The following is a 20,578-nucleotide window of genomic DNA, read 5'->3' on the forward strand; positions in this document are numbered from 1 at the left end:
CGTAGCGTGGGTTGTCAGCACCCGGGGCAAGGCAAGTAATTTGCACCCCCTAACCCGTGGATTTGCGCCCCCTAACCCTACCCCCCAGGTGTTGAGCCCGGTGCGGCCGGCCCCCCCTGCACCCCCCACGCTACGCCGCTGTGTGAGACTCTGATCTCTAGCCCAGCTATGGAGGAAACCTTCACTGACAACTTTCCCCAGGGGTTTCTTTAACTTTTATTTCTGACTGCAGTGGTACCTTCCCTTCTCTTCATTTTCCTGCGTTGTTGTTTTTTTTTTAAGTCAGGGGGAGCTGCCAACAGTGTGTAATGTCTTTTCTTGTCAAGCAAGGTCACCAAGACATTTTGAAAAATGGGCACGATGCCACACTTACCCTTATGAGTCAGCTGTCACTGGGACAGACAATCCCAAGTGAGACTGTCAGCGCTGCAGTAGGACACCGAGTGCAGGAAAAGGTACAATAAACATTTCTGCCAGTGTTTGATGTTTCTTCAGAAAATAGCAGTATCCAGCCGGCTTCCCCTTCATTGCAAGTGTTTGCATTCACAGGGGTCATAGTTCAAAATATCCGGAGGGCACTGGATTGGGGAAGGGTGATAACAGAATAAGGCAAGAAAGGAGAACTCTGCGGTAGCAGGAATTAACTCTCAGCGTAATGGCAGCAATTATGAGCAGCAATAATGGGCTGTACTGTAATGTGGGCTGTACATTGCAAACTTCCATACAAAATGCCTTAGAACATCTTGGATAGAGACCTTTTGTGTGCATGGAAATTTGAAGGAGCCATAATGATGGGTCTGATTCTGCACACGCGACTTAAAATCTTAACACGAGACTCCGTCCCAAACCATTCCCTCTTTAACGGGGAAGAGAGGTGGGCTTTCTGCAGCTCAAAGCAGCCACTAATGAATCACTGCATTAAAGCTGAAACTAACTCTCATGCCTGTATTGATTTCAGTTTCAACATAGTTTTAAGTCCACTCCCGACTCCAAATGCAATTTAATATTGTCAATTGAAAGAAACTGCTGAGCTAAATGATCCAGCAGGACTCTTCCTGCTTTTAGTTTCTTGTTTTTCCTCTTATTAATCCCTCCCCCAAAAAACAATAATCCAATCTGCTCTCTGTATGTACTTAATGCTGCTGTGGTTACGTCAAGCCAATGGTTTTTTGTCCAAGCAACTCAAGAACTGTTTAGTGCAGCTTGTCAGACACTTGGCTCAGTCCAAAGCCCTTCCTATTCAAAATCAGACGCTTCAGGTAATTTGCCTCCATTAACTGCAAATAGAAATCAAATGCCCATAAGGTGCAGGTATTAAATACAAACTCACAAAGACAGTGCACCACAGAAAATGTGCAGAAAACTGCACTCCTTATATTTTATGGTAGGAACCCATTATTGCTCCAACACTGATTTTGTATTTAAAACAAGGAGAAACAAAATCAGTTTTAAAACACTACACCCAGGAGTTTTTTTCTGAATTGTATTGTCCGGTCTGCAGGCAAAGGGTTAGAACCGATCCTGTTCGGTCAAACGGACCAGACCTTCTATCAAGAGACAAAACAGGAAGTGGCAGAATTCTGTTGACAAGCAGAATCTATTTTCACAGAATTGCATGGATTAGAACACATGGATTTTATACTAAAAACAACCACCAATTACAGATTGCAAGCAGTCTGTCACACAGAGATAGGGAGCCTGTGGCCCTCCAGATCTTGGTGAACTACAACTCCCATCATCCTTGATCACTGGCAATGCATGCTGGGACTGATGGGAACTCGGGAGTTTGTTCCTCAACTTTCCTTCCCATATCCAAATTTCAGGGAGACCTCTGAAACAACAATTACAGGTCTGCTACTTTTATTTTTTCTGTTCAACTATTTTGTTCTGCATAAACCTGTTTTGGTGAAAATTTAGTCTTTTTAGCTGTTCTACTCCTCAGCTCCAATTCTTATTTTCTTAAAATTTCTGTTATCTCATTTAACATCATTTCCCAAATAACACCACATTAAGGGTTTTCTATGTCCCATAAACACACACTTGAAGGTACAGAGTATCCTGCTTTCATCTGCAATCTTATGCAAAAAAAAATTACTTTTCATAATGCATTAATTCCATATGAACATTGCAGTACTTGGCACTTCGATACTAGTTGATAAAAGGAATCCAGTGTTTATAATTTTCATTCCTTCCCATGCATTTGTTTTTCCAAAGTGAAAAGCTAAGGATTACAGCCTTATACCAGAACATCAATCTGATTCTTGGATACAGAATGAGCTAAAGAGCTCCCCCTTGTGTGAGCAAAGCAGTCAACGGCACCCCAAACTTCAAGAAGAAATTTGAACTAGCCAACTGTGGGAGTACATTAGAAGCAAGAAGTCTTTTTTGGGGGTTAAATTTTCATTTTCATCATTATCAAGCCTGCAGTACTAGAGATTCAGATTTCCTTTTTACTGCTAGGGGCACAAAGGGGTGAACCATGTCTACGTCCAGTAGGGACAATGATAATTCACACAACATAGCCTTATTATCTGCTTGAAGATTGTAGTCAGAAGAAAAACACACATTCACAGCTTTAATTTTAAAAAAAACACCACCACCAAATTAATCCCAGGTATTCAGGGCTTTATTTTTCACAGGCGAGTAACCAAAAGCAGAGTGGAAACCAGATTCCATGTGTTCATTAGATACTGTCTTTTTATACATAACAGTGCTCCACCCAGGTTTAATACTGGCAGCTAGCAATAGATTTACTTTGGGTGGGTAACTTTTCTGTACTCTTGGCCTCGATTGTGTGTGTATGTATAAGCTTCTTCGCATCAGAGCTTTTTTGCAAATGCTATAAACCGGTTGCCACTGTTTGGGCTGTGCCACAGAAGGTTAGGGCTCCCCCATCATTGACTGATAATACAGCACAGTCTCCAGCAGAACCAAGTCAACCTCTCTCTTTTTTTTCAATAAGCACACAGGAAATGATTAATTTAAAAACAGCCACCACAAACTGGAGTGTACACAACTGGAAGAGTGAGATCAGTGGGATGAGGGGGACATGAAGAAGGCAGAAAGCAAGTTTAAAAGCATATAAATGGGAGCAAATACATTCCTTCCAGAATTCCCAACTCAAGGGTGAGAGTGCTACAGCCCCGGTGTGGAGCTCAGTGGTTATGGGACAAAACATTCGAGTCTGACCACATCGCATATTGGGACCTGATCAAAACCCGCGTTCTTCTAGTGGTCCAGGTTCCATTTCCACTGAAAGCATGGAGCACACACGTCGCTCTGAACTGAGCGTGTACGTGCCACTTTGAGATAGGGTAAGCGATGGCTCTACAGAAAATGCCGCATTTCCCACAATACTTGAAGACTTTTACATAACTGATATTTAGCAATATGGAAACCACATTCGTATAGGATGCTTTCCTTTCTACGGAAAGACTGTCCACCTTCTGAGTTCACTCATGCAAGGTATTTTTTTAATTGCTCAATGGAAAAAAGTACACAGCCCAGGATTCAAAGTGTGTATCTAAAGTACATCTGTGTGCACACAGATTATGTTTATGATGTTGGCTTCCCCTTCCAGCAGCAGTCCAGCCTCCACGGGATGCTACTTCACATGGTCCCCGGACCTTTCGGACCAGCATTTTGGGAAGGGGTGGGGTGCTAAGCGTGTGTCAGGGAGTTACTGCTGGAAGAAAGAGGCTGAAAAGCCCCAGTGAACACAAGGTGCATTGTTTTCCAGCCACAGTAAAATATTAACACTGATTTTGCCCAAGATCTGCATGTGTGCTCTATCTATGGATATAATTAACTGTGCATGTGAGCACTAGTTTCAGCTGACAAACATGGCATTTGGCAGCACTGTATTATAACTAGGGCCACATCTCTACCAGTGTGAGTGGGAATTTTATTACTGACTCCAGCAGTCATGTTTCTATGTGCTGCAGGCTCTGCAAAACAGGACGGGCTCTTTGGGAGAATGGGCATTATTAACACTAACCTGAACAGTGTGAAATGTTCATTCAGAAGAGCCTTAACATTTTCTGACTTTGGTCTTGAATAAATAGAAAAAACACACACATACACATTGGTCTCTCTTGAGTAACTGACTCTAAAGGGATTAAGACAGAAAACTAAGTGACCTTGAGCATCAACCAAAACAAAACCAAAAAACCAACCCATTTGGAAATTATGCAGCATGCTAAGAATACACAGATGTAAAAGTACACATATTTCAAAATATGATCAAGTAACCCAACATTTGTCAACGGGGAAAGTTCCAGACATGTACATTTTCCCCAGGCCGGTAACATTTAGCACAGTTGCAGCAAATAGGATATAGCAGCTTTTGATGCAAGAGTTTGCACATTCATGATTGAAAAGAAAAACAGAGCTTTCCATGGATTAGCAGCTGCATAGTGAGTGCATTCAAAAAGCTGATCCTTTGTGGCACATAAGAAGTCATGGATTATGGTGGTCTTTTTTCTATTTACAGTCACTTTGCTTGTACGCTGAAGTTCTTTACAATGCTTCATATCTTGCAGTGCATATCCCATGACATTATCACAGCAAGCAGCTCTTCCCAGCTGAAGCGTGATGGAAAGGATGTGGGTTCTCACTTTGCCGGTCACCTTAGCCATGTCTTTTGGAGTAAGTAGCCCCACAACTTGATTGGCACACACAAATATAAAGACCAACTAAACACAGAAAGCAGAATCTATGCAAAACTGGCCTAATCCCAACATCTTAAGATTTGGGGGTTCAATACTCCATTATTGTGATTATTTCATTTCTTGGGAATGATGCCGTGAGACCAATGGGTGGGGGGATTAAAAAAACACACCAGGGAACAAAAACTGATAAAGCATTCTGTAAAACTGACCCCTGGAAGAAGTGGAGTTAGTTTGTATAAATGTGGGGTTTTTTAAATGTTACACCACAATAATACAAAGAACATTGTATCACCCATGGGTAAACTGTTGTGTTAGGCCAGGCAGAGATTTGCAAAGCTTTAGGCATGAATTTTGGTTTATAATTTGGATTATTTTGCTGCTGTTGGGAGCTTAGGCCTTTAAAGAGAAAAGAACGGTGTAGCTGAAGCGATGATAAACATACAGGAAACTGGAGATGTTAGAAAATAAACAATATATATATATGTATGTGCCAATGGTTCTGGGCCTGTCTTCTTGCCAAGGGCCGACACAGCCCTGATTGTGTAACAGAATGTCATGAACACAATGAACATTTAGCAGGGTTACAAAATTATAAAAATGACCTGAACAAAAATCATGAACGTACTTTCTAATACTTAGCACCCTGCTGACTGAAATATGGAGCTGTTGATTTCCTGGAAAAAAATCTAACAGCACAGAAAAGCTTAGGTGTCAGATTGAGAACAAAGGCAGAGCATCTTTCAGTCAAAAGGGTTCTCTTGAAAATGAACAAGAATGTAAAAAGCCCACAACTGAAAAATGAACAAAAAACAACAACTGGTTGCCAGTTAACTTAGAGTTATCGTCCTCAATTAAAGAAAGGCCTTCAGAAGGCATCCACACACTACTTGAACAAAGACTATCACAGGAACCCTTCAGGAACAAGCAACTATTTTGCCTTTAAACATATTACTACGGTTTTGAGTGTCATGTGCAGAAGATCTGAGCCAATGGATGGCAAGTGACGGCAGCGAATGATTTGCGATACATGGATGAGCTCCATGTTAATAAGGTCCAAGGACTCTGGTTGCTGAAGATGTTGTCCCCCTGTCTCCTCCGCCTCTTCTCTTGTCGACCTTCAAGCAGGGAGTTCAGAACCAGGCCCAGTTTTGCTTCTTTGCTCTCAGAGGCACACTTCTGGAACAAATCTAGAAACTGATTCTCTCTCTTTCTCCTTCTCTCTTGTCTGTCTCTCTATCTCTTGCCAATTCCATTGGTTACTTTTGTTTTCGAATGGCGATTCCTCCTCCTAGATGAATGGCTCTCGCTGTTGCTGGAGTGTTTGGGCGGACTATCTTCCGTTCCTAACAAGCAAGTCACATACACACACACACACATTTATACAAGTGAGATGTGGTTATTTTAAAGAGCATCTTTTCTTACTGGCAAATGTAAATCTCTGGATTTATTAACGCATACTGAGACATTTTAGTTGAAACCGGTATGCCATCTAGTGGCTTAACTCCCAAATTATATTCCCCAAATTATATCACCTGTTAAGAAAACTGTTTACCTACAATGTAACATAATTGTCTCAACTCTTTCTTCAGTCTTGATATTAAGCTAGCTAGCACGTGGAAACACTAGGCGCTGGAGCAGGACTCAGGGGCAGAAGAACTCTATAGACCAGTGTTTCACAAACTTTGGTATCCCGATTTTTTGGGACTTCAATTCCCATTTCCCCTGTCTTGCTAGCTAGGGATGGTGGGAGTTGTAGTCCAAAAACCAGTGGAGACCCAAGTTTGGGAAGCAACGATCCATAGGTTTGCAAGGCAGAAGCTGTGGGTGAGATCCTGGTCTCCATACTCTGCTTCCCAAACCCTATGAAAATCTAGTGGGTGTGCATGTGAACTCTGAGGATCCTCAAGAGTGAGGGGTAGGAGATGAGAGCAGTGCACAACTGTAAGCAGATGGGACACTGCTGTTGGTGGGATGGGGAAGAGATAAAGAGAAAGGTCGAGAAGAAAGCAAGCAGAGCAAACTCTTTACTCAGCCAACCCCCAGGAACTGCAGTGAGCTTCTTTGCAGGGGCATCAAACAGTAGAATTCTATCTGTGTGATTCCACATTTATCCACAGCTGCAAAGGGAACCACACTAACAGGACACATTTGTCATGCAGTTGACCGTGCCTACCTGGACCCCTGAATGGAGAAGTCTGGTCGCCATGAGGCCACAGTTTTTTTGGCCACTTCTCCTGGGTGAGAAGCGGCTGCACGGATGTCAGATCAGGACAGGGATGACAATCAGCTGGGACCTCTTTCTCAACACATGACAGCGTTTTTGTCACCCTGCAGTGTGTAGCATAAGGAGGCGGCCAGTTTTGAAGGCGAGACTTTCGCCTTGGGCTGCCAAAGCAGCCGATCAAACCCCAGGTTCCAAATTTAGAAGCTTTAACATTTAGAAGCTTTGGGAGGAATTCAACGCAGAGCTAAAATTGCTCCAGCGGCAAGAGCAATTTCCCCACTCCTCTCTGCACACTGTTCTGGAGATTCTTCTGACAGCCCCAAAGCTGTTTTTTTTTTGGGGGGGGGGTGAAGGAGAGGAAGGGGAGCCCTGCTGCACCAGCAGAATTCCTTGAGCATGCTTCTGCAAGTGGGGGTCTGTTAGTTTAATCCAACCCTTTATTAAAATTAAATAAACCACAAAGAATGGCAAAGGAAAACAAAGAAGTAGATGGTGGCATTATCAGACAGAAAAGTGTAAAAGATAAAACAACACAACTTAACACAGATGATGCGGGAAAAATTAGGGAACAAGGAAAAGGAATACTGGAGCCAAAAGTGGAAAAGGAAATAAATTCCCCAACAAAGAAACTTATCCCCAACATCCAGGCAACATGTTTAATATACCTTGGATGGGGTGTCAGAACAGTATTTGGGGCACGAATACATTTTTTTAAAATGGGAGAGAGAGAGAGAGAGAGAGAGAGAGAGAGAAAGAAAAGGAAAAAGGAAAAAGGAAAGAGGAAAAAGGAAAAGGATTCTGTGGCCACTAAGCATCTTCAGCCTCACTGGGCTGCTTTTTGGAAAGCTTCTCCTCTTTAGGTTCCCCTCACACCTCAAAAATATTTCTTGAACTTTTGCAAACTTTGTGGTTCCCCCAAATCTGTCCCTTTTGTGTGGGTGGTGCTACTTCAGCTGCAATTCAGAGAACTGAGATGCCCGTTAGCTTATACGATTCAGTTTTAGACCATTTTAATTTGATCCCCTTAACTAAGCACAAGAAAGAAACATGCTGGTATGTTTCAAAAACCTAAATAAAATATACAAATTATCATCATTTATTAATTTATATAACCACTTGCCAAAATGGAATATGCCACTAAAGCTGAAAAATATAAAGAAAAAAAATGTTTTCAGCACTGTAATATTTTGTAAAAAAAAGTTTAATTTTTTTTTGAATTTTTATAGATTTCAAGAAAGTTTTTTTAAGATGGGGAAAGGAATTGCTAGGAAATTGTATTAAGAGATCATATTACAGAAAAATGTGTTTTCATATAACGTAGAAGAAACACGTGTATATAAAAAAGATTACAAAGAGCTTTAAAAAGTTTGTTGAAAATCAGAAGGAAAAATCTGTGTTAATAAATGTTCTCTCTTTGTATGTATTTAGAAACAAGTGTTTCATTTACAATAAAATTTCAATTCATGACAAAGAACAACTGCTATATAAAGTCTGGGCTATTAAAATGCTTAACAGTAATTTTGTTTCATCCCCCACTCCATATTGACATAAGGACGGAGGGGCCTAGATCCAAGGAACCAGACAAATGGATCTGCACGCCAAAGAGGGCTTGAACTTGGGTTTCTCAAATGGCAGCCCTACCCTGTAGCATCCCAACTCACAAAATGGGATGAGGACGCATTTCTTCAAAGAAGACAAACTTCCATTGGGCATGAACGTTGGAGAGCATCTCAAGTAGCTCCTTCGATCCCAGCCAATTTAACTATACAGCTGGGATGGGGGTCGTGTGAGCCCTCAGAGGACTACAACTTTCGTTGTCCCTCACTGTGGAACATGATGGTTAGAACCGTCCAACAAGTGGAGCACCACAGGTACTCCGTCCCTCTGATTCAGAAGAGAGAGCAAGCCTCAATGCATAAGCAGGCACTAAGAGAGCAATGCAGACCCAAGGCAAGTGTGATGTTCCCTTTGTTCATCTATTCTCTTTCGAGCCACCGTTTCCAGCGTGAATTATTTCTAGTGTTAAACGCAAGGCCATCGTTCACGATCCTTTGCCTGGGTGTCTTTGAGGTGCCTTATAAGTGCTGGCGTTAGTATAAGGGCGCACGCCCTCAGAGCATCTCTGGCGCGTGACCCCTCCCTCGCTGCCACAGTCATCAGTGGCGCCATGGTGATGAGGCCTGTCCTTGCTGTGGTGAAGCCTCCCGTCACAGCTCCTTGGCCCTTGTAGGCTGGAAATGCCATCCACTTACCCTAGAACCAGGGAGAAGGCTACAAAAAGCACTGAGTGCCCCAGAATCTTCAGTGCCCTAGAACTAAGTGCCCTGGAATCTTGAGGCTAACGCTAAACCTACAAAGCCCAGTTGCTGCTTCACGCCACTTGGGGTGCCCATTTTTCTAGGCATCGTCTTTATTGTGTACTGGCATGCTGCTGAAGGTGATCTATTAAATTAAATCTATCTATCTATCTATCTATCTATCTATCTATCTGAGGGCCATTAAAAAACCAACTTGGGAATTCAGCCAAGAAAGCTGCTGAAAAGGAAACGATTAGGGTGGGTGGGGAGGGGGACGTTTGTATGTCTGTGTGTGTGAGAGAGAGTGGACACCCACACCCATATATCTCCAAGGACTATTTGGCTGGGACAGAATGTACCATACAAACCACCAGTACCTCTAGTAAACTTAGAGTTAAGCCAGGAAGCATCTGGGATGTATGAGCTGTCTTCACTTTCTGACAGCGTCTGTGGAGACAAAGAGGATCATCGTGGGGTTTCCACCTTTGCAATCATCTACACTTATTGCCTCCAAACTCTATTAAACGTGCTTTCTGAAAACTGCAGAGATGACTGGTCAAACACTATGCAGAGTGCATTTTTCTCACGCCTTCTTCCTAACGTATACACTGGGCTATACAGGTCTAACAGCTAGGAGGGGAGAGAAAAAAGCTTAATCATGTCCCCTGCGCTTTGTTATGTAACCCAAACCTCCTCCTGCTGCTTGGCATTCCCATCTGCCCTTCCGCCCAGGTGCAATGACAATTTTAAAAATTGCTTTTCCAGCTTTAAGACTGGAATGATAGGGATGACTACACAGTAGGGAGTTTGTTGGGTCTGACTTCTGCTTAAGCAATGCAGGTCCTTCCTGCAAAGAGTGGGCTTCTTAAATTTATGCATGAACAAATGCTATGTTTTCCCCCATTTACATGGTGCTCAATACCATGTCACCAGCCATATGATAGAAGGGATCATTTCCTTCCTTTTTGGTAACAGAGCACCCACATCTATGTGGCGTAGGATTTATTGAGGTGCACAAAATCATGAGGCAAGAGCACCCGTTTAGTGAGGAGGGAAGGTGTTGCAAGATCAAGTTACTATTCTTTGGGAGAGTAATAAGACTGGCTAGGTCTACAATTCAGAGCTCAGGAACTCCGCTGCATCACGCCAAAAGGACCACTGAGTTCAGCATCCTGAGTCCACTGGACCAAAAGCCTTCTAAAGACTGAAGGACTCTTTCAGTCTGCAGAAGGCAAAATCCAGACCCAACCTGTTAGAAATAACCAAAATCAATGCTCTTATAATAAAATGCTTTCTTGGGGGTAATTTCTTCTCTATGTCCAAGAACAGACACCTTACCCTCACCAAGCTTCAGCAAAATAGACTTTTAACATGGCTTCCACACAAGCATCTTTCAAAATGTGCCTTGTGCCCAGTTAAGCATTACCTTTTCTCGCTGTCCGTAGTGGTCCGCATACCAAACCATTCCATATAAACAAAGGAAAGTAGTAACGGCCTACAACATTGGGAAAAGGAATGAAAAGGAGGGAGAAGAGTCAAAACCTGCCAGCTTCTACATTCATTCCTTTATTATTTCAGGGCATCGCACCCCATCTTTCAACAAGTTGCCTCAGGATGACTTACAATGCATCGCTGGAGGTGAACAATGTTGATGAACACGGAGCCTCTCTTCCTAGTGTATACATAAGTACCTATTTATACTACAAATGTTTTTATTTTACACTACCACTATGAACAGGGAGGGCTATCACCCAATTAAAAAACAAACAAACCAAAACACAACTATGTATATGAATATTAGGGTTGAATTCTACACAAGAGGCCTGCTGCTTCAGAGGCTATAGCAAATATTAGGAATCTCTGGCCTGTGAGGTAAAGGAGGAACTTCTCCAGGCCTCCCTGGCTGGCCTTTGAGACTCTCCTCAAGCGACACACCCCTTCCCAGTCCTGCTTTGTACACCACCCTTCAGTGTTCTGGCCTGGCTGGGATATGTACTCCAATCTGTGAATGCTTTTTTTCTTGTTTGGATGGAGGATAGAGAGGATAGAGCTTACTGGGTAATGGTAAAATTCACATCGAATGCTCTGTCCATTTTTCCTCTGGCCCCACACACCATTGCCGTGTGGTCCCCCGAAAGGCTGCCCAGAAGAGCGTGAGACACTTGGGATGGGGAAAAAATCCATCCCTGGCTATAGAATTTGGCAGAAGCTTCACTACGCCAGCAGAGCACCAGCCGGGGATAGATTTCTTGGTGGAAGAATCCGCCACTTCAATTATTATTTTTAAGCAATTCATCCAGGTTAAACATTGCAGCGCCGGTCACAAAGTTGTGTTAATGGGTAGATTTAGCCAATGACCAAAGAGACATGGCAACTAACATGGTTGCCATACCAAAGAGGAGGACCTAAGGAGCAAAGCATTGTGCAAAATAAAGAGCCACTTACCACACAAAGGAGCCAAAACACAACATATAATATCTGTGTTTTGGAGAAGAGGTCTTGACCAAATTTGATGCACACAATAGCTTCCAGGAAACCAATAACTCTGAGGGAATGACAAAAGAAGTACTGGCTGTTTTTAATTTAAGAGCATGCTTTAATATCTTCACTGAGGGGGCGGGGGAGATAGTTTATAAATTGCTCTCATAAGCTTTGAGGGCCATCCATAAAACAGCTCACTTTTGAAAGCCTTTAAAATAAATCCTCTACCTTGGGTCAGGCTCCGTCCCCCTTTAACAAAAACCCCTTTCGGTTTTTTGTTACAACTTTGCTCCCCTTAATAAACAACCCCTTAGAGCATTTTTATATCTTAGTCAGAGCTGCTTTGTAATGCAAATGTAAAAAAATGTACATGGGCTAGAATGGTAATTTGCATTATATATGCCTCCATTTCTGTATTACCAGCAGGCGGGTGGCAACATAAATACTATGAATGTGTGAGCATGCCATGAGAGGAAGAGACTAGCTTCTGTCAGTCAATAAAAGTGGTATCTGGTGGCATCACAGTTCCATGGTAGAGCACATGCTATGAATGCAGGGAGTCCTGGTTTTAATTCCTAGTATCCCCCATTATATGAGGTCTAAACCACAGAGCCTAGGGCTTGCTGATCAGAAGGTCAGCGGTTTGAATCCCCGCGATGGGGTGAGCTCCCGTTGCTTGGTCCCTGCTCCTGCCCACCCAGCAATTCGAAAGCACGTCAAAGTGCAAGTAGATAAATAGGTACCGCTCCGGCGGGATGGTAAACGGCGTTTCTGTGCGCTGCTCTGGTTTCACCAGAAGCAGCTTAGTCATGCTGGCCACATGACCCGGAAGCTGTCTGCTCCCTTGCTTATAGAGTGAGATGAGTGCCGCAACCCCAGAGTCGTCCACGACTGGACCTAACGGCATGGGTCCCTTTAATTATAATAGGGATGGAGAACCTGTGGCTCCAGTTAGCACGACCAAAGGCAGGGGTGACGGGAGAACTCCGGGTACAGGGCAGTATATAAATTCAATAAATAAACAAATAAACACTTCAACAACTTCTGGAGGGCCACAGATTCCCTACCCCTGTTTCAATTTTTTAAAAGAATGGACAAGTTTCTAATTCTCATGTTTATGATGATTTCAAAAGCCAGAGGGGTATCTGAATAAAGTTTCTAGCGATGGAGGTCTTGTACAGATCCTTGATTCTCTCTGTGATGATCTAGTACAAGTGGCAGAATAAAATTATGCAAAACAGGAGAAATTTGCATGATTATATGGGTTTCAAAATCCAGGTTTTCTTAATGAAGAATTTAAATTATGGAATTTCATTTCTTTCTTTCTCTCTCTTTCCTTTTTAAGCATACTGTGTGCACACATGCATACTGGCCATTGTTTCTCTTAGAGCTTTCGTTTTCTTCCTTAAGTGTATTTTACAAGGATTTCACTGCATGAAATCCAGTTCATTTAACTTACGGTTTAAGATTATGCTTAAGGAAGGGGGAGCCTAATCCTTCTGGCAAGACACTAAGCAGCTTTCGCCAGATAGATGAAAATTCAGTTTACCACATTAAAAAAAACAACCCAGTGAGATACCAGTAAGTTGTCTGTTACATTAGCTGTCTCTGGTTATATTTATTTGTGTCTTGAGCTCCCGGAACCAAGAGACGATCTGAACTGATGCAGGATTGAAATCCAACTCCCTGCCCCTGCTTCGTAGAGCATCAGGCAATCAAAGAGCTATGGCAAAGAGTAAAAATGGGAACTCTACTCCCATTTACTTCTACTAAGTATTGTGCAGGTATTTATGGGTGCATCTTACTTGTGCATCTTTATGTTTTCAGAAATTCAACAGCCATTATTTAGAAATAAGCCAGACCTCTTAATTCAGACCTTTCTTACATTCACTTTCCTCTTGTCTGTTTTTTTTTAAAAAAAAACTTTTACCAATTGCTTTCATTCCCTCCCCTCCCCTTGTTGTCTTCCTCACACCAATGCCAAAATTTAGACCTTTGGGGTAGGGATCTGTCCCATTCCCACCAACCTTCTGTTAACATATCAAGGGGCTCATACAGTGAAGGTGTTAAAAGTAAAAAAGAAATGGGTGGAAGACTTGCCCCCAAATGCCAAGTTATTTCTTCCACTTCTTCTCTAAAAGTTATGGCTGTAATCCTTATATACTACCTGAAGGTCCCACTGAATTCAACAGAACTCTGAGAGTACAACTACAACAATATACTATAAGGCTCCATTCAAAGCATTCTAAAATGACAACAAAGCAAACCTTAGTCTAGATATACTACAGTCTATCTTTCAACTTAGAAATGAGTGAGCTGGCCCAAAATAAGCACGGAATACTGCCAAGTAAAAGCAAGTTATGTAGCACAGGTGGTTCTCAGCCCTTAGCTCTGATTTTGTCTAAGGCACTTGCAGCAGAATGGATGTTTCCTGCATTTGACTTAGCCGCACCTTGCTTCAGTCCCCTGCGCGTTAGCTGTATGCAGCCTGGATTCCTGCAACACACTCTACAGTCATACCTTGGGTTAGAGACACTTCAGGTTGCTTTTTTTCAGGTTATGGACCCACCGAAACCTGGAAGTTCAGGAATGGGTTATTTCCGGGTTTTGGGGGTCACACATGCACAGAAGCGCTAAATCACGCTTCGCACATGCGCAGAAGCACTGAATTGCAACCTGCGTGTGCGCAGATGCGCCGCTGTGGGTTGCGAACGTGCATCCCGCACAGATCATGTTCGCAACCCGAGTGTCCACTGTATGTGCGGTTTCTGCTTTACCCGGTCTGGAGGTTTCAAAAGGTGCAACGTGCAGCAGCAAAAACAATTTGAGGGGCTGGACTTCTTTGCACCTATGTTGCACTAGTAACTTTGGCTGCCTATGTATTTCCAGGTCCAATGAAAGGGGCTGGTAATAGCTCTTAATACCCTAGAGTCTGGGGCCAATAAAGACTTTTCTGTTCCGGTCAGCGTTTGGATGATTTTTTATTTTGGTGCCGTGTTTTAATAACTGTTTTATCTGCTGCTCTGATTTTGGCTTTGTTTCTTTCATGGGATTTTAGTAATATGGTTTCCGTTATTATGTTGGACTGCGTTGGAAAGGTAATGACCCTAAAAAGGTGGTTTAAATAGCTATTGAAATAAAATAAATAAATAAACAGAAGAGAATTTGATGTCTCCACTCTGAGAGCCCACTAAACTTTGTAAAAGGCAACCCCTGCCTCCCCTTTTCTGTTTAATTTTAATGCCGGCGGTGTTGTTCCACAAACAGTACTTAGGAAAGCAGGCTTCATCATCTTCTTTGCCAAAAGTGGAGCAAAATTACGAATGAGACTTGGAGGATGGATCTGGCATGAAGTAAGTGATGACATGGGAATGTTCCTAGGCATGGCCAAGTCAACTGATTAAATTAGCCCGTTTAAATTTGCCAAGGGCACAAAGCAGCAGTTTAGAAGTCCCTCAGGGCCTATTAGCTCAGCGTGACCTTCTTAACAAGGGCAGACTATGCTGATCTGAACGCTGCTATTTTTGTAACCTCATGAGCTGAAAACCTTCCTTTGAAAGGCTTGGATGTTCTACACCAATTTGTTTCCTTTTCTCTTATGTTGTGTGCAGGAGAGAAAACAATCGGTTCCAGAGGATCACAGAAAGCTGGAAATAGCCTGGGGGTTGTCTAGTTCATACCAAACCAGATTTCTTCACACGCCAATATGCTCTGCCCCATTCCCCCCCCCCAAGAATTCATGTTACAGAGTGCCACAAACAGAACCAACCGAATCTGTGTGCACACTGTCCATTTAAGACACATTTAAAGCACAGGACTTCCCCCAAAGAATTCTGGGAACTGTAGTTTCTTAAGGGTGCTGGGAATGGTCAGCTCTGTTAGGGCTTTGGGAATTTTAATATCTATAGAGCTTTGAGAGAGACTGCCTCCCCCCCCCCCCCCGTGTTACGTTATGTTTTTCTATTAAATACTTATTGAAATATTACTAAAATGCTAGCATGAATGGCCAGGGTTCCTGGTCCCCGGGACAGCCTCTACATGTTTAGCAGCCTTCCTCTCTGCATTCGTGTCCCCCAACATGTGGATGATGTGCTGGCAGAGCTGCTAAATGAGCTGCTAAATGTGGGACAGCAACTTGGATGAAGTCAAGCAGGCCTCGTTGGTGCAAGGATAGGAATCTGCCTTGCATCCCTATATCTGCCACCTTGAGTTACACAGAGAGCAAATAAGAACAACAAATAAATAGAAACTGAACCCCCACGGAGCGTGCAATTAAAAGCTTTTGGGATGCAAAGTTGTTCTTGTCACTGAGTCAACACTACAACAGTCTCAATGTTTTCAACTGCAACAAAAACTTACCCAAACACCCAGCACTGAGTTCCTACCCTTTTGCACTGTGTGTCTGTGAGATAAGCATAGTATTGCCTGGAAGTAAAAACAGAGGAGAAAATTTCAATGAAACAGATAGTTGCACATGTAGGTTATAGTTAGCAAAAACAAACGGGGGGTGGGGGCTGATATTCAATTTTTGGAAAAAGCAGCTCAATTACTTGGAACATGGTAAAGACTCAGCCATATTCGAGAACTATAGTGGTACCTCAGATTAAGTACTTAATTCGTTCCGGAGGTCTGTACTTAACCTGAAGCTGTTCTTAACCTTAAGCACCGCTTTAGCTAATGGAGCCTCCCGCTGCTGCTGAAGCACAATTTCTGTTCTCATCCTGAAGCAAAGTTCTTAACCTGAGGTAATATTTCTGTGTTAGCGGAGTCTGTAACCTGAAGCGTATGTAACCTGAAGCGTATATAACCCGAGGTACCACTGTACCTCAAACTTCTTTACTGCTATCTTGGAGATCAAGTAAATGTGACAATTGTAAACCAAAGACTGAAACTTGGTCAGCGATAAAGAGGGATGTACAACTGAGGATGAGAAAGGTGCCAGAAAAGCCAGCTATAGCATGTCAGTGGAATGTCTGTTTGCCTGAATGCAGAGGAGCACAAAGCAGCCACAGCCCTAAACTTAGATCAACACGTCTGCATTTTCTGCCAACTGTCTCAATTTTAATATTTTAAGTTGTTTCTCCTATTTTTTTCTTTTTAAATTGAGCTCCTGTGAGATTTGACCGGGAATCAGAGTTTAGAAATTAAGAAGCGATTCAGGACAGAGATCTTTTGAACAATGGGAACTAAGATTTGTGATCCTTTGCACCTTTACCCAGAGTAAGCCCCACTGAATAAAAATGTGTTTTACTTCCAACAAAAAACTGCACTGCATGGAAATCTGTTGAATGGGAAACAGAATTGTGTTAAAGCTTTTCAGGCTTGTAGCCAGGGGGGCGAGGAATTATTGAACATCTGGAATATACATTTGCCTAACACACTTGCTGTCATTTCACCTGCTGTTTTACAAGTGATTTTACATTCCCTGACATGCTTGTTGTTATTTAATTGTATTAGTGTCTAAGTGAGCAATTGGGTGGAATGCCCTATGGTCCTTTTTGGACATACCAAGCCAGGTTTCCCCAACCTGATGCTCTCTAGGGATTTTGGACTACAAGTGCCACCACTTCTGACCACTGCCCATTCTGACAGACTGATGGAACTCATGGTCCAATCCCCAAGAGAGCACCAGGTTGAGGAAGGTTGCTCTAAAGCTTAGCAGCAGTGAGTCTGGGGCTTGTGTGCTCTCCACTTCTCCTTTGGCAAAGCTGTGAGAAGGAGATCAGAAGTGCTGCTTCTTGTTTCCAGACTCTGGTTAGTTTGAGCTATGGCTTTTTTCAAACAAGTCAAGATCAAGTTTGTGATTCAAGGACCCGCCACCCGCTTGGGGATAGGAAAGACACATGGACACAGTATATTAGGTTAATGGGCTAAAAAAGGCCACAACTTTATTGATTACAGCATGTGAGAGGTATTGGGTTAGGCATTGGATAAAACAACAGAGCGTGACTCCACCCCCTCAGGGAGGGGTGAGTCTATCAAGGGTTAACCACCAGTAGGAGAAGCCTGTTGATGCAAATACAACTGTAAGTTCCCCTGATGTCACCGGGGGTCGTGCCATGGCCCTAGCCACCAGCAAGGGTGTCAGACAGGATCCACGACTGCCGGATTCCTTTACCGGAATACCCAAAAGGGGAGGGGTAGGCAATGGTCACACCCTGCCCTCCAATACACAAACATATTCCAATGCCTAACCGCCAATACCTAAAAGTTGTGACGATTTGCTACGAGGTAGGCGAAAAACCAAGTGACTGGTATCAATTTGCCAGTTGGATAAAAATTCCTACCAGGCCCCTTGGGCAACCAAGGCGACAAACCACAGGTCCATAGCAAGGTCAAGAACCAAGCAGTGAACTAAAGGAGGGTGGGTAGGTGATCCGATGAAAACCAGCAGCGGAATGAAAGGGAAGTGCTGTCGTGGCCATGTTTGAGCGGCAAAACCCCGCCCCCAAGCCTCCACCTGGTTGGATGGCTACCTGGGGGCGTGGCGCGGCAGCCAGGCCAGGCCAGCTGGGCAGGGGGCTGCAACGCCCTCTGCCAATGCGGGAAACGGCCCCTCGCTCACAACTCCCCTCTGTAAGGAGGAGAGCCTTTTTCAAACAAGTCAAGATCAAACAGTGGTTTGTTTTAAGCTAAGCAGAGTTCCCTGGTTTAGACATAATGGAACACCCTGGTTAGTTTAAAAGCAGAGGCAGATGTTTCCAATCTCTCTCTCATTTGGGAGGGAAGACATGAACACAAGGCTTGTTGCTGCTCATGTGTGTAACACTAAATTATGGTTTAGCTTTACATCCAAACCAGGTTTTTTTAATCTCCAAAAATAAGTGGGCTGGAGCAAAGGCAAGGAACCTGTGGCCACCCAGATGTTGTTGGATTCCAACTCCGACCAGCCACAGCTGGCTTGGTGAGCAACATCTGTAGGGCCACACTGGCTCCCCATCTCTGAGCTGGGCTTTTCGAGGTCCCCAGCTACTGGCCAGCAATTTTACAGTGAGGAAGATTAAACGAACAAAAAGTACCTCACAGTGGGCGCTGTGATAATTCCAATGAAGAGGATCCTACCCCAGCTTAAGGGGTGACTTGCATGGAAAACAAAGATATGTTTCAAGAAAAATGTGTTCAGCTCAGTCAACTAAAAGAAGAAGAAACAGAAAGAAGAATATAAGCTGGGAACATTTGATATCCTAGACAAATAAGACAGATACAACTCCTTAGCAACTGCTTATGGTCTGCTCCAGGACAATAAACATATGGCACTCCAGGTGGCCTGCGGATTGTTGTTCCCATTAGGAACAGTAAATTATGAACTCCACAAAAAGAATTAAATTCTTTGGGAAGGTAAGCAATACATTTAAATGCCTGTGTCGGGGAACTAGATAAACACACTGCTTCGTTTTTCTCTCTATGTGTACAACTATAGTGTCAATTTACTTTTCTTTGCAAAAGTAACCTTTTATTGCATCCGGCTTACCTTTATATAGCATGAGAAAGCAGATTTTGTGGTACCAATAAAAAGTTTCACACTTGTCAATGATTAAAGTGATTTGTCTTATTTTTACCACCATGAGGACTACATCTGGATTTTCTGTGTCAGGTACCAGGCAGTTTTGTCATATCACATAATTTTATTACAACTTTTTTTATGCTACACTCCCTCAAGGAAGCTAAGGGCAGCACAAACAGTTCTTCCCACCCATGTTATCCCCATAACAGTTCTGTGGAATGGATTGGGCTGGGAGACAGTGACTGATCCAGAGTCACCCAGTGAGCGTTATAGCTGAGTGGGGGTTTGTTACCTGGTTCTCCCCAGTCTTGATCTTACACTCTTAACACAGGTATGGGGAACTTGTGACCCTCCAAATATTGTTAGATTCCAAGTTCCATAAGCTTAAGCCAGCAGGCCAACAGCTAAAATTTGGAAAGTTTTAAAAAATATTTCTAGCTTCATTCAGTGCCTTTTTATAAATATGGATGTTGGTTTTTTTTAGCTTTTACTGTTTAGGTTTCACGCTGGTTTTACTTTATGTGCTACTTTTTTTGTAAGCCGTTTTGAGTTACTTTTCATAAGTAAGCAATTAATAAGTGCAATTAATGATAATAATGAATAGTGGTGAAATAAAAATTCTAATACCTACAGTGGTGCCCCGCAAGACGAATGCCTCGCAAGAGGTGCTTCGCAAAACGAATTTGCTATGGGCTTGCTTCGGAAGACGAAAATGTCTTGCGATTCCTGGGGTTTCCCCCCCCCCCCTTTTTCCCAAGCCCCTAAGCCGCTTAACAGCTGATCGCTAAGGCGCTTAACAGCTGATCTAAGCCGCTTATCAGCTGATCTAAGTCGCTAATAGCCTTTTAGCAGCTAATCCGCTAATCCCTTAAGCCTTTAATAGCCGCTAAACCGCTAATAGCGCTAATCCGCTAATGGGCTTGCTTCGCAAGACGAAAAAAACCGCAAGACGAAGAGACTCGCGGAACGGATTCTTTTCGTCTTGCGAGGCACCACTGTATTTTCATATGGATGTATTTTTAAAAAACAACAACAACGCATTGCTGCAGAAAGGAGAAGGGGTGGATTTGTGAATGAACACGTGTGAAACTAATGCAAAAAGGAAACAACCTGATCCAGTCAACCCTAGCTGAGATTTCCTGGGCTTTCTTTTCAATAGGTTTGCTGTTGTTGTTTTTACCTGCCAGATAATCATGAAAAGGTATACTCCAGCCACTCTTTGAAATGAAGACTTGGGATCAAACCAGCGAACGTAGGTCCAGCTTGCTGGAGTGAACTGTAACACAGCTCTCTTGATTTTACCTGTGGTGGTGTGAATGTCCCTGAAAGCAGATAAGGACAACAGTTAAAAAAAAAAGGAAATCAACATTGCATTGCAATGTAACAAGTGATGTAAAATAAC

At 43.0% G+C, this 20,578-nt stretch overlaps 1 protein-coding gene across 1 annotated transcript in view; it reads right to left on the bottom strand.

Moving 5' to 3' along the window:
• Positions 1-2,608: 2,608 nt before the first annotated feature.
• PTDSS1 (phosphatidylserine synthase 1) overlaps positions 2,609-20,578 on the bottom strand; it is a 38,189-nt gene continuing 20,219 nt past the window's right edge. The window contains exons 7-13 of the mRNA XM_083451137.1: positions 20,357-20,498; positions 18,692-18,804; positions 16,032-16,097; positions 11,637-11,736; positions 10,618-10,686; positions 9,569-9,638; positions 2,609-6,013 (exon numbers count right to left, since the gene is read on the bottom strand). Of these exons, the coding sequence (XP_083307263.1) occupies positions 5,904-6,013; positions 9,569-9,638; positions 10,618-10,686; positions 11,637-11,736; positions 16,032-16,097; positions 18,692-18,804; positions 20,357-20,498 (670 nt within the window). The 3' untranslated portion in view covers positions 2,609-5,903. The remainder of the gene's footprint in view (positions 6,014-9,568; positions 9,639-10,617; positions 10,687-11,636; positions 11,737-16,031; positions 16,098-18,691; positions 18,805-20,356; positions 20,499-20,578) is intronic.

The sequence above is a fragment of the Podarcis tiliguerta genome (genome assembly GCF_965153285.1).
Source record: "Podarcis tiliguerta genome assembly, chromosome: 7".
Lineage (NCBI taxonomy): Eukaryota > Metazoa > Chordata > Lepidosauria > Squamata > Lacertidae > Podarcis > Podarcis tiliguerta.